Source organism: Plecotus auritus (assembly GCF_963455305.1).
Source record: "Plecotus auritus genome assembly, chromosome: 4".
In the NCBI taxonomy this organism is placed as follows: domain Eukaryota; kingdom Metazoa; phylum Chordata; class Mammalia; order Chiroptera; family Vespertilionidae; genus Plecotus; species Plecotus auritus.
In genome coordinates this window covers 33,143,443-33,158,184 of record NC_137775.1, presented here as the reverse complement: position 1 = coordinate 33,158,184, position 14,742 = coordinate 33,143,443, and the positions used below count along the sequence as shown (strand labels likewise).

Sequence of the window (14,742 nt, the reverse complement as noted above, 5' to 3'; positions counted from 1 at the left end):
GCTGCCCAGTGGGACAGCTCTCTCTGATGCCAAAAAGAAAGCTTGTTTTTCATGCAGGAAACATGTGTCCTTCCAGTCGGCAGAGTTTGAAATTTAGAGCTCTGGACCCCATAAATATCTTGAAATAAATCTGAAGACAATTGATCTGGAACAACTATATGGTGTTATAGCACCATTTTCTTAACAATCGTGTACTGAGTATCCACTTTGTCCTGAAGGCTCAGAAATTAGAAAGAAAAATGGATCTCAGGCAAAAGGTAACTTACAATCTACTGAGAGAAAGAGACCTATAAACTATAATGTTGTCAGGGACAGGAATAAAATGTGGTGGGAATGTCAACTCCTGTCTACTCTCCTGGGCTCTGGAGAGGGAGGGAAATGCACAGGCTTAGGGTGGGGGTGGAATCCCTGCTGGGCCACTTAAAGCAGAAATAATTCGGGCAAGTTACTTCAGTTCTCTAAAATACCCATGTGGGAAGATTACATGAAAATTAATACAAAGAACCTATCAAAATGTCTGGCAGAGGGTGGGTTAATAAAATCTTGCTTCCCTTGTCTTTGATTCCCTCTCAGGGGGTTCTCTGTAGAAATTATTGGGGCAGTGACTCACGTATCATTTGTGGTATCTGGATCACAACTGCTGTCTCTCCAAATTTCTTCCTTATGGTGAAGCTTCTGGAGTCTCCAAATGGAGGTCCTTGTGACTTACTATAATATATGGACTACACACTTGAAACATTTTTATTTTTCTTACTCCTTTGTTTCTTATTTTCTCTCCTACTAGAGGTCTGGTGCATGAAAATTCGTGCACTCGGTGGCCGGGGGGGGGGGTGGTCCTTCAGCCCAGCCTGCGCCCTCTCGCAGTCCAGGAGCCCTCAGGGGATGTCCAACTGACGGCTTAGGCCTGCTCAGACATCCTTAGCACTGCCGAGGAGGCAGGAGAAGCTCCTGCCACTACCACTGCACTCACAGCGGTCAGCCCGGCTTGTGGCTGAGCGGAGCTGCCCCTGTGGAAGTGCACTGACCACCAGGGGACAGCTCCTGCGTTGAGCGTCTGCCCCTTGGTGGTCAGTGTGCATCATAATGACCAGTCGTTCCAGGCCATTCTGCCATTTGGGTCAATTTGCATATTACCTTTTTATTATATAGGATGACTTTTCCTCTGAGACACTAAGCTCCCATTTCATGATCTCTCGCTCTCTTTTCTGAGCACCATGAAGAAACCCCTGGTGTCTCAGCCCCAGAGTCTATAATTCTTTCCTATACAGAACTTGCTCCATCTAAACACATCATGATCTCACAAATATGGCCTTTTCACCACCATGTTCTCTCCTTGAATGACACCGGGTAGGTGGCTTCCTATGCAGGCATTTCCTGGATGAAGATGTGAACAGCAGAGGCTCCCTTGTTTTGAGGGCCAGTGGAGTCTCCATGGAAATGTAGAGGACTGGAACTTGGAGTGAGCAAGAGGATATCCACAAGGTAAGACACCAGGCCCCCTAGAGTGTGAGCTTGTAGGGCACAGATGAAACAAAGATGGGGCTCTGAGAGGCCTCTGTGTCCAGAGTTCTGCTGAAGATCCAGGAGTTTGCCAAGCCTCACACTTTCTGTCAAAAAGACCATAACAATGTCTGCCATGGTGTTGAAAATTTAAATTTTAGATTTCTCTTTTTCTTTTTTAAATTGTTTTCAGAGAGGATGGGAGAGATAGAAACATAAATGATGAGAGAGAATCATTGATCAGCTGCCTGTGGGGATTGAGCCCACAATCCGGGTATGTGCCCTGACTGGGAATTGAACCGTGACCTCCTGGTTCATAGGTTGACGCTCAACTACTGAGCCACGCCGGCTGGCCGGGTTTCATTTTTAATTGTCAGAGCTTGAGTTACCACCTTCCTCATGATCAAACTGTACTCTTCTTTGTCACCTACCCGGACTGTAGATTTTGGGTGGTGTTCTCCATCCACCTTTCACCTAGAAGACAGGTTCTGAGCAAAATCAAACCATTGAAATACTCTCCGATACCAGTCTCTTTCTATGTCTGAAGCTCTCACAAGCTATAGAGGAGGGCCACACACATTTAATAAATAGAAAATATTTATTATACAGCATTGTCAAGATTATTTGACAAAAGGCAGTAACAAGCCAAACTAAAACACGTTTACAAGAAGCTAAACAGCATGTATAAGCACATAATTAAGGGGAAGAGTTTCTGCTCTTTGGGTATCAGGTATGCATGTGTCCATTTCCAATTTTGAACAATTATAATGTAAGACCTAATATTCTATTGTACTGAGGAAAACTTAATCATAATAGAGGCATTCAGAGTAATTACATGACCAGTGTTGAATGTGTTCACCAAATGTCTCAAAAACCTCAGGACAAGCTGACATCTTATAGTATTTTAATAGCAGAAGCAGTTTTCCTGGTCTATTTAAAAAAAAAAAAATCTGAATGCACAAGTCCTGTGATATCAAGGACATGGGTTAATGGCCTTAAGATAAAAAACATGTTTCACTAATCTGAAATAGTATGCATTCCCTTGCTGGTTTGCCAATTAGTAGACCACCTAATAAGCATAGGAACCATCCATATTTCTCAGTCTGCTTCATTACAATGAAAATATGGAACTGAAATCCACATTTCAATCATAAGCTCTTTCCCTCCAAGTTGTTATAAATGTTAAAGGTGTTATAATTTTTTTTAAAAGAAATACAGTCCATCCTTGATGTGGAACTGACTAAACTTGGCAGTAGAATTTGGGGAAGGCAGAAGAAACATGAGCCTCGGCCACTGGAGCTGATGTTAAACTCTGAACAAATGATGCAGAATGGGTTTAAAGAGGATAAGTTTTGACTGAGAAATCACAAGCTTCAACATAAGGAAGTGTATTAAAATATGACGGAACATAAGGCATGAACAAAGGTATTTAAGGGGGAAAGATTCATTCCATAAATAATAGAAATCAAAAGCAGCAAGTAAACCTCTTTATTTGGGGTGAAAAGGGGAAGGCAAAAATAAAACAACTGGTTTGCACATACATGGATATTACACACAGCAAATAACAAAAAACTAAAGAAAAGGATGACCGTGGAAATATAGGAACAATTAAAAATACATGGAAACAAAAATTAAAAGAAAGCAAAAAGTGGTAAATAATTTGAGAAATTATGATCAATCTTAGAAGTTATTGTATGCTTTAAGCACATCAAGCTCAAGTAGCTGTGGGAAAGCTTTTAAAAAAACACCCTAGAGTAACCTGAAATCATCTAAATACTGTCATTTCAATCTTATGTTTTAATAATGATGTGTGCAAGTTTACAAAACATACCTTTTTATTTTTACCTACAGTAAACTTTCATGATAATAAATTTTCAAACCACTTCATTAATAACATTTCCAGGTCATAAAACACCTGAAAAATAAGTGTCCTCTTAGAAGAGGGAGGCCCGTCTGAGCAGCATATGAAAAACATTGGACCACAGCACTCAAACCTTCAAACAGTTCCTGTAGATATGAGGATGGTCTATAAGACATGATTGGAACATAAGAATATCTATATTATATCGGAAAGACAATCTTCTAGTTGCAGGTAGATTGACATTACATTGCACAAATTTTATTATCACATATATACAAGAATACAAGAACACGTTCACTCGCTAGTTACTTGGACTTCTGTGACAATAGGGAAGAATTATTTGTCATTAAAACATTTAATTTGCTAGTAGTAGTTGCTATGAGTACACCGTTAAATTCAGAGAAGGATTTGTTGCTGTACTTAATGGGAGAAACATTGGCACCAAATACACGTAATGCATCTTAGAAGTTCAACTGGGAAGTATTATTTGCTACAGTTAATGGAAGGTAACAATTTTGCCACATGGTTGGTTCTCTGTAACTGAAGGGCAAAGGAGAGCCCTCCTGGCACTAACACAAGTTAATCCACAGAAGGTCTTCAGCCACTCTTGAAACAATCTCTCGTTCTGGCCTTTCCCCTAATCATCAGCAAGCGAGTATCAGATATGGGAAGCTGAATGTGCTGATTTTGTTCAAAGCTCCATGCTTATGTATTTATTGTCTAGTTTCTCGTTGCATCCTTCCCTAGCTCTACTGATGAAGCACTTTTTGGTGATAATTTTGCTCTTATTTCTGTTTTCCCGAACACAGCGGCAGGAGGCCCATGCACCTTTCTCTAAGTGTGGCAGCAGGCTGCTCTGTGTCAGGTGCAGTGGGAGAAGAGAGGCCCTAACCCGGCCAGTTCCGGGGTCTTCTGAAGACCAGGAGTCTGTGCTCCCACCCTCGGTTCCCTGCGTGGTTCCTGCTTGCCCCCCCTTCACCCCCCTGCTCTGTCTGGCTCCAACAGGCTCACCAGGAATACCATGAGCGGAACTCATGATTCAACCCGATGGTCCTCACCTCCTGCACCTTTTCAAACTGGCCACGGGTGTGTGGGCATGCAATTCTATGCACAATTGTCCAAAAAAAGGGAGATTGTTTTTGTCGATTTTACTTTGATGGATTTTTGTGATAAAAGTTACGTACTATATGGGGATTGTGCTTTGTCAGAATTCCCTTTCTTCCCAGGGAAGACTGTGAATAATTCAAGAATCGGAATTTCCCCCTCGGGCCGCCCTCCCCTCCGGGCAGCAGCAGCCTTCTCTTCCCGCCTGACCTCGCCCTCCACTCCCAGACGCCCCCCAGCTTTCTGCACACCCCGAGGCGCTGGTGCTCGCCGCCTTCTCTTGTTTTCCCACGTGGACACCTCCTCCCCTACAGGGTGGAAGAGCTTTGCTTGTAGTCCCTCAGAATGACGGAGGCGTAGGTCACGTTGGGAGGGGTGCAGAGCACGGACTCAGACACGGGGGAGCTGGGCGCCGAGCTGCCCGACGCCACCGAGTCGCGGAAAGGCGAGGGAGGCGTCAGGGCTGGCGAAGCCTCGGGGGTGGGTTTGCTGGCCACCGGTGGGCCCTCCTCCTCCTCCTCCAGCTCGTCTTCTTCCGTGGTCCCTTCCCGCTCGGACAGGTACTCCTGCAGCAGCTTAAACCTCTCGCTGTCGTCCTCGTCCTCGGCCGCGGGGGAGGCGGGCTCGTCCCCCGACGTGCTCAGCTGCAGCGGGAGCATTTGCAGGTGCTGCGGGGGCGCCGGGGGCGGGAACAGGCACCGCACCCCGTTCCCCGGGCCCCCGGGGACTGCGAGCACCGCGTTGAAATCCGGGATGCCGGTGCTGAAATTGTTGACCACTCCCTGCAGCTGGTCCAGGAAGGATTTCTGGGGCTGCTGCTGCTGCGGCTGTGGCTGCGGCTGCGGGAGGGGAGGGGGCAAGCTGTGGGGGACCGCCGGGTCGGCCAGGAACAGGGGCGTCTCCTCCGCAGTCAGGTGGGGCAGCAGCGGCGGGGTGCTCACCGCCGGGGGCACGCGCCGGTGCACCACCATGGAAGGGCTGCTGGTGGGGCTGAAGCCCGCCGGCGGGGCGTCCTCCTCCACGTTGTAGAGGGTCTTGGTGCTGGCATCTGAAAAGGTCAGGCTCTTGCCAGAGCCTTGGTAACTCTTAGTGAGGGGCTTGATGACGGCCGTTTGGTTGCAGGCCGTCTCGTTGGTCTTCACGTGCACAGAGAGGCGGTGCCACATGTGCTGTCCCTTGGGCACCTGCCTTCCACCCGGTTCAGACCATGACACAGACTTGCCATTCGAACTATGGATAAAATAGAGATGAGTTTATTGGCAGGTATTGCATGCACACGGGTAAAACACATACATCATTTTTTTTGCAAGCCCAGCTCAATGCAATTGGATTTGCCCCTCGACTGTCTCCCACACCCCCAGCCTCTCCTTATTACTGATTCAATGCTAGGAGCTGCAGTGCTAAGAGTGTGGACCCCGGGTTGGCTCTGAAACTGCGGCTGGTGGTTCCATCCACCCCAAGATGAGGCAGGACCTTTTGACCCTGAGAAAAGTCAGAGGGGAGAAAAGCCAGCCTGTTGTAGAAGCAGCTTTTTAGGTTTAAAGTTTCACACAGTTACTACACAACCACACACGTACACACACATTCTAAGGCAATGATAAGATTATTGCTCAATGCGCGTTTTTAAAAGACTCCAAAACTTAGTTGCACGCGAGTAACAGAACACAGTGATCTCCTTTTCTTCTTCGTTTTCGTTGTCCCTGGAACAAATTCAGACCCACAGACAAAGCTACTCTCATTGTCCTGCGGGGCCATAGCATACAGCCTCCCAGCTGCCCATTCTGCCATGCAGGTATCTCCTGTTACCAGAGCAGCATGGTACCTGTACGGGCGAGAAAGAAAAGCAGGTGACAGGAAAGCCCAGACCCACGCTCCGTTTCAGTGTTTCATAACTTCTGATTTTCCTTTTATTTCCGAGCATTGCTCCTGACACATAGGACGGATCACAGCTCACATAAAGGCCCTGATTCACAGCAGGTGGCGTGGGGTTTTCACACTGGGGACTTTTAACCAGGTGTATTTGAAAAGAGATAGAACTGGGAAGTCCAGGAAAATACAGATGCTCGAATCCTGCTTTGGTTCTCCATAATAGTTTGATGCCAATGAGACAAAATGAAGATTCAGATAAAGCAAAACTTTCTGAGACCAAAAACCCCTCCCTGGCCTTTTCCTGATTGAACCTGGATGAGGGAAAATCCCAGGGCAACAACAGCCCCCAGCCTTACCCATTCCATCTTCATGGGACTCTCATAAAACCAGCTACACAGAATAGAAGAAAAGGAAATACACTGTGTGTGCCCGCTACACATTCTATTCTGTATTTGTAGTAACTATGGTCTTACTTTTGGACTCTTGGCTTATTTTCTATGTAACCTTTTAGCAGATGGTGGTGACCATAGCATATTATTAATAACAACAGCGTTAATACTTAAATCGGGAAATGTTTTCTGTTTTATTAGGAGTTTTTGCTTCTGCTATATCCATGAAAACAAGAAAGTAGCACAATAATACCACATTGAGACATTAAAAGGAATAGGTGGATGTGTAAAATAGATTATTCCACATTATAATCTTTTGTGTGAAAAAAGTAGGAAATGATCAATAGTTAATATAAGAGCTTACTTAATCATTTTGAAAATGTAGGTATGACTGCTTCAAAAGTTATATGTGTGTCACATTATGATGAGGATAATATTTTGACATTTCATACTTTATAATTTGAAAAGTGAAGTAAGCCAAGTAAGTACAGATCCTTGTAAGAATCCTGATATCTACTATAGAAATTCTAGATATCAAGGTTCTAAAATAGATATAATAGCTAACGTTTTGATCTCATTATCTGTGGAAAGGGTAATTCCTCCATACATATGACCATCTATGCTGTATTTTTAATTGTCTAAGAAAAATCTCATCTCCAAATTGTTATATTAAATTTAATATTTGAAACTGTAGGTAAATTCACCTCCCACTTTCATCTTCCTAGATTTCCTCCATCCCCACTCAACTCACACTGTTTCTTTATAAAGTCAATATACTTCTTCCAGAAAGTATAAAACTTGTATTTGCCTCTGGCCTTGCTCATATATGATATGTTTTATTTGGTGTTCCATCCAACCTCAGTGTCTTTCAACTGAAATAGAAACGCTTTTTCCTTCTCCAAATTCCTGCCTCTCAATGCTCACTCAGAAAACACTTAAACTAAAGAAGATGCCTTGTGTCTTCATTTAGATATGTGTGTGTTTTATAAAACAAGTCCCTTGAAAACAAAAACACTAACTTGAAAAGATCTATGCGCCCCTATGTGCATTGCAGCATTACTAGTAATAGCCAAGATATGAAAACAACTTAGATGTCTATCAATAGACGAATAAAGAAGAAGTAGTATATACATAATGGAATATTATTCAGCAATTTCAAAAGTACGTAATCTTGCCATTTGTGATAACACGGATGGAACTGGAGAGTATTATACCAAAAGAATTAAGTCCAATAGAAAAAGACAGCTATCATATGATTGCACTTACGTGTGGAATTTAAAAACAAAACAAAATAGATGAACAAACAAAATAGAAACAGACACAGAGATATAGAGAACAAACTGATAGTTACCAAAGGGGAGGGCCTTGAGAAAATAAATGAATGAATAAATAAATAAATGTCCCTTGAGAACAAGTCTGCCCCTGCTTCAACCAGTCTCCACATATACTAGCCAAAAGTGACCTCTGTCTTCCCATACACTAGCAAAAAAGGCATCCTTGTATGCCTGGGACTTACATTACTCACTCACATGGGTTGTTTTCCTCATTGTTCAGGATTTCTACGGGGGCCTCTTTTAAAATCACGCACTTCCATGTGTTAAAGGCATTATCAATCATCTTGCAGACAGATATAATCATAATTTAGTTCTGTTTTCATTTGATACACTTTTTATTTTTTTGGTGGGAGGTTCTCCCCTCCCCCAATTGATCAAAATTAGCAGCTTTCCTTCCCCTAGAGTCTTGCTCTGAATCTGCTGTAAAGTACTGTTTAATTAGGAAGCAATCCTAATCCCCCAGGGCATTATCAGAGTAAGAAAATTAGGTTTTTTGTTTTTTTTCAAGGACAACATAAATCATTTTCTAAAATCCAGAGATAGTGGAGAGAAAAATGTGTCATCTTGTATAAAGTGCAGTACAGAGTGTAAACCTTGGCCCCTGGAGTAGTTCTTTCTTACCTGCAGTTCACAGAGAGCTTGATGTGAATTTACATGGGCATTAAGCATTGTTTTTAGTCTGAATCAATAGTATGTCTTTGTAGATTAGGCACTGTTTTTTGTTTTGTTTTTTTTTTTTTTTGGTTTTTTTTTTTTTGAATAAATCTTTATTTGGATTATTACCATTACTTCTCCTTTTTCCCCCCATGGCTCCCCTCCACCCATTTCCCACCCCACCTTCTGCCCTTACCTCCCCCCCACTGTCCTCATCCATAGGTGTATGATTTTTGTCCATTCTCTTCATGAACCCCCCATACCCCTTTCCCCCTGAGAATTATCAGTCCACTCCCTTTCTATGCCCCTGATTCTATTATATTCACCAGATTATTCTGTTCCTCAGGTTTTTAATTCACTTGATTTTTAGGTTCGCTTGTTGATAGATATGTATTTGTTGTTCATAATTTTTCTCTTTACTTTTTTCTTCTTCCTCTTCTTTAAGAATACCTTTCAGCATTTCATATAATACTGGTTTGGTGGTGATGAACTCCTTCAGCTTTATCTTATCTGTGAAGCTCTTTATCTGCCCTTCAATTCTGAATGATAGCTTTGCTGGGTAGAGTAATCTTGGTTGTAGGTTCTTGCTATTCATCACATTGAAAATTTCTTGCCACTCCCGTCTGGCCTGCATAGTTTCTGTTGAGAAGTCAGCTGACAGTCGTATGGGTGCTCCCTTGTAGGTAATTAACTGTTTTTCTCTTGCTGCTTTTAATATTCTCTCTTTGTCTTTTGCTCTTGGCATTTTAATTATGATGTGTCTTGGTGTGGTCCTTTTTGGATTCCTTTTGTTTGGGGTTCTGTGGGCTTCCTGGACTTGTAAGTCTATTTCTTTCACCAGGTGGGGGAAGTTTTTGGTCATTATTTCTTCAAATAGGTTTTCAGTATCTTGCTCTCTCTCTTCTTCTAGCACCCCCATAATTCTGATGTTGGTACGCTTGAAGTTGTCCCAGAGTCTTCTTACATTATCTTCAACTTTTTGGATTTTTTTTTTTGCTTTTTGATTTTTCGGTTGAGTGTTTTTTGCTTCTTTGTATTTCAATTCTTTGACTTGATTCTTGTGTTCCTCTATTCTGTTTCTGGGTCTCTGTATAATATTTTTTATTTCAGTCAGTGTATGTTTAATTTCTAGTTGGTCCTTTTTCATATCTTCGAGGGTCTTGTTATATTTATCGGCCTTTTCTAGGATATTCTTAAAAAGTCTTATCACCGTGGTTTTGAATTCTATATCCAGTCGTTTGTTTTCCTCCATTTCTTTCGTTTGTGATCTGATTCTTTGACCCCGCATTTTCACTGATTCCCTGAGTTGGTAAGGTGGATATTTGTGCTAGGTTTCCAATATGGCCCAGTGGGTCTGCTTCCCCAGTTAACCTGAGGTGGACACTCTTGGTGCACCCCTTTGTGGACTGTGTGTACAGCCTTGTTGTAATTAAGTCTTTATTGTTGTTGGTATCACTGGGAAGAATTGACCTCCGGGCTAGTTGGCTGTAAGGATCAGCTGTGTCTATGCTGGGAGAAGTTCAGTGCTGGAGACAGCCTTATAGGATTAGACTTGCCAAATTGCAATAGCCTCTGTGCTCAGCTTGGATGGGGTGGAGTCTCAGTCTTGGCTTCCTGTCAGCCTTGCCCTTGCGCGCATGTGCGCTTTCAGTCCTCCGCCTTCCCCAGCTCGAGTCTCCGCCTGAGAGTCCAGACTCCCCCCACAAGAGCGTGGGTCCCCAGGGGCTCGCCTGGAACTGGGGTTCACTGCAGTCAGAACTGGGGCTCAGTGCAGTCAGGATCCTCTGACTCCCTTCCACTAGGGAAAGCCTGTGGCAACTTCCGCAGCCTTTGTGCGCACTGGCACGCGCGCGCGTGCGCACTTTCAGTCCTCCGCCTTCCCCGGCTCCCGAGTCTCCGCCCGAGAGTCCAGACTCCCCCCACAAGAGCGTGGGTCCCCAGGGGCTCGCCTGGAACTGGGGTTCACTGCAGTCAGAACTGGGGCTCAGTGCAGTCAGGATCCTCTGACTCCCTTCCACTAGGGAAAGCCTGTGGCAACCTCCGCAGCCTTTGTGCGCACTGGCCCGCGTGCGCCTTCAGACTTCTGCCTTTCCCAGCTCGAGTCTCCGCCCGAGAGTCCAGACTCCCCCCGTAAGAGCGTGGGTCCCCAGGGGTTCGCCCGGAACTGGGGTTCAGTGCAGTCAGAACTGGGGTTCAGTGCGGTCGGAGGCTTCCTTCCCCCTTCCGCCAGAGAAAGTCAGCCAGGCTCTCAGCTGCCCTTCCTCTCTGCGCGCACAAAGCCCCTTTGCCGTACCTGCAATTCTCTGTGAGCTTTTCTTTTTCCTTCTAGTTGTAGAATTTTCACTCAGCCAGCTTTCCTGTGGTTCTGGATGGTGTCCGTTCTGTCTTTTAGTTGTAGTTTTGAAATTGTTGTGCGAGGCAGCAGTTTAGGTGTTTACCTATGCCGCCATCTTGGTTTCTCCCTTTTGTTTGGTTTTTTTAAAAAATATGTTTTTACTGATTTTAGAGAGGAAAGGAGAGGGAGACATAGAAACATCCAGGAGAAACATCAATCAGCTGCCTCCTGCACGCCCCTTACTGGGGATCTAGCCCATGACCCAGGCATATGCCCTGACTGGGAATTGAACCTGCATGGGAATCTTGGTACATGGGATGATGCTCAACCAACTGAGCCACACCAGCCGGCTGGGCACTGTTATTTCAAATGCACGCAAATGCTGCTGTGATAAAATGTACTGCTAGATACAAATGTAACTAAATCCTGAGGAACGTTTTTGTATTTTGTGTTCAAGTGGCCACTAGTAAAGGTACAAATAATATCAGAGATTTTGTTGAAGGTTTAATATCCATTTTGGTTTGTAAAGTAATTATCTTATTTGAAAAGATTTGAAGCCCATTACTGATACCAAGAGAAGAAAAATGTATAAAATATGGGGCAGCAAAAGGGAATAAATGCACTATAAAAATAAAATGTTACTGTGAAATAAGACTATTATTTAATTTCAGATAAATTCAATACCTTATCACTGCCACCAACTTCTTCCTTCTATTATTTGATTTGACTCAGTTTCCTAAGAAAAGCTCCCTGGTCTAGAAACACCACATAATTGATACAAAGGATCCCATCCTTCTTGCTCTTTCAAAAGACAGGTATCAGGCCTAAACTAATCTCATATTTGAAGATTAAATGCAGTAGTGTCTGGTGTAACTACCTTGGGTGGCTAAATATTTTTATTGATATGGAAGTTATTGGAGGAAACTCCTGTTAGGCCTGAGAGGAAGAAAGGGAAGATATACACCCATAGTGTTCAGGGCTAAGCCGGCCTGAGGCTACAGTTTCAGCTACAATAGGCTTGGGACCTTGCTTTGGTTTTCCTTTCATTAGATAAATATTGCGATCCCCCCAAACAGAAAACGCAATATTTACAGCACTGCAGAGACTAATTGGAAGTGGGTGGTGTACACAGATCAGTATATCTTAGCCGTCAGAGTGATACTGTCTCATTTGTTTCAGTAAGTACTAGTTACATCTGCCGAGAACACTGTTCTCTGCTCCAGAAAGGTCTAAAACGGGAATAGCAGTGGGTGGGTGTTTGAGATCAGGAGGAAAGCGTCCTGAACAAGCTGCCTGAGGGGGAAGTTCTCACAACACCTGTCCCCCTTATGTCCAATTCAAGGCTTAATAGCTTCCCAACAGACATAAGGATGGCATCCAGAGAGCCCACAGACAGGAAAGACCTTCACGGAACGGGGAGGGAAGACACTCCTGGGAGCCCGAGAGGTTAGCATTTGTTTTCCTCTGAAAAGGAAAATGGAAATATGAAATGCCATTGGGCCACAGCCTGGAGAGAATGGGGTACCAAGTTAAGAAAACAAGCCAAAGCCACAGACAGGCGTGAGGGTGATTCTGCCCAGGCCTTGCAGCTATGGCTGAGACAGGAGGCCTTTCAAGGAAGGGGTGGTGCTGTCTCCGTCAAAGATCTCACCTCTACCTGCTTCAGCGCACGGGTACCAAAATGCAGTTTGAGTGGTGATGTTTGTAGAATCTCAGCCACAGGAACTATTTGAAATCACTTGAATCAGACAACTGTTTCCCCAGGCAACCTCCAGCTAGTCTTTGATGTAAACAACGCCCATGGAATCCAGTTCCACTTCTTGAAGACTTTCCAGAAAAACCTGCATAGTCGGTATCATTCTCTGGGAGCCCATCTGAATGTCATTAAAATCTCTCACCTTTTGACTCACCACCCGTTGTAAGGTAAAGAACCTGTGACTGTGTATTCAAGACAAATGCTCTTTGATTACATGAGAACCTGGAGTTTCTGTTGATATTAAATCTTAAACAGCATTGTGAATTTTTTCCCTCTCTTCTTGAGTCTCACCTCACCATAAGCAAGCCAGAGAACTCTTTGGCTAGCTGAAATTTACCATATTACAAAGTCTAAATATATGGTCCCCTTGACAATATTAGACTTTGGGTGGTGGGCAAACAGTACAATATACAGATCTTGTAACAGAAACACACACCTGAAACTTATGTGTTCATGTTGACCAATGTCACCTCAATAAATTAAATAAATAAATACATAAATAAACAAATAAACAGTCCCCCTTTGATAACCTCAGAGGGAAGGTAGGGAGGGTGGGGGTAAGGAGGAGAGATCAATCAAAGGACTTGTATGCATGCATATAAGCCTAACCAGTGGTCACGGACAACAGGGGGGTGGGGGCATGCGTGGAGAGGGGTTTGGGATGGGAATGGGGGGATGAGGACAAATATGTGATACCTTAATCAATAAAGAAATTAATAAAAAAATAATATTTAGATCAATCACACTCTTTATCTTAAAGCTATATGATTCTGGATAAAAAAACAGCACCAAGGAAATCAGTTTGCTTTTATTAAGCCTGAGCTTTCTTCAATGAATTAATAAAGAAATTACCTCAACAAGGTCAATAAAGTAAGGAAGGCCCCATAAACTTTGGACATGGAGTCTACTGTCTTAATAAAATTGACAACTTAATTTCAAGCTGAAGAGCTGAATTCTGATGGTTACTAAACTTTTCCTAAGCACATATTAAACATGACTACTGGCTGATTGAAGAAATTCTCATACCAAAATTTATTTAAAATATCACATTGGTACAGAAGCATTGTTTTAGCAGCCATATGCCAGGTATAATTAGATTCTTCCAGGAAGTAGAGATGAACCTAGATTATGCTCCCTATGAAGAAATGTCAGGTCAAGCATTATCATTGCTTCTATGGTCCATGCTACCAAACCTATATTTTAAATAGCAAGTACTTTGATGTTCTTCAGCTCTACCTGAAATATAGGGCAGTTACATTGCTCGGCTGAGATTATTTCTCAGACCCAGGACAGATCTAGACAGACCATAATGGTCCAGTAGTCACCTTTATTTCCATCACTAGTCCCTTGACCTTTCTTATTTACAAAAGCTATGAGAACTGAAGGTTACAGAGAGTGCGTATTTTTATTTTTATTTTCAGGAACACCCAAGGCTAAAATTAGCCCATCTTAGCTTTGAAGCTACCAATATCTCCTTTACCTTGTATAGTCTCCAGAAAGAAAGCTTGAGTAGATCCTGATTTGAAAGTTCTTAACCAACTTGTTAGCTTTGTTGATTGCTGCACTCACCTCCCAAGGATGTAGCCACTTTCAGCCTTTGTTTTTAGGCACTCACCTTCATGTCATGAAATGTTAGGAGACTCTCCTCTCTCTCTGGCCCTGCTGTCATGACAAGACAAGTACATTTACTCTCCCCATCAATACCTTTTGACAGGCAGCCAGCAGCTGTCATAATCAGGACTTCCGTGCTGTGTCCTTGGTCAGAATCAATGCCTGGTACAAGAAACACTCAATGGATTTTGACTGGGGAGAATTTTTTAAAAATGCATCCAAGCAGACTAGAGTGGCTTTGATCTATAAATACAGGAGCCTTCAAACCACCACCTGAAACATATTGACATTGCTACTGTATTTTTCCCTCTAAGAATCAATATAATTTG

The 14,742-nt window shown here is 43.3% G+C and overlaps 1 protein-coding gene across 3 annotated transcripts in view; it reads right to left on the bottom strand.

Annotated features, from left to right (window-relative positions):
• Window positions 1-2,064: 2,064 nt before the first annotated feature.
• GRM1 (glutamate metabotropic receptor 1) overlaps window positions 2,065-14,742 on the bottom strand; it is a 329,346-nt gene continuing 316,668 nt past the window's right edge. Inside the window, exon 9 of one of the 3 annotated variants that reach the window (XM_080666097.1) lies at window positions 2,065-5,695. In XM_080666097.1, coding sequence (XP_080522223.1) covers window positions 4,774-5,695 — 922 coding nt within the window. In that variant the 3' untranslated portion in view covers window positions 2,065-4,773. The remainder of the gene's footprint in view (window positions 5,696-14,742) is intronic. The other 2 variants (XM_080666096.1, XM_080666098.1) reach the window with 2 other exon arrangements.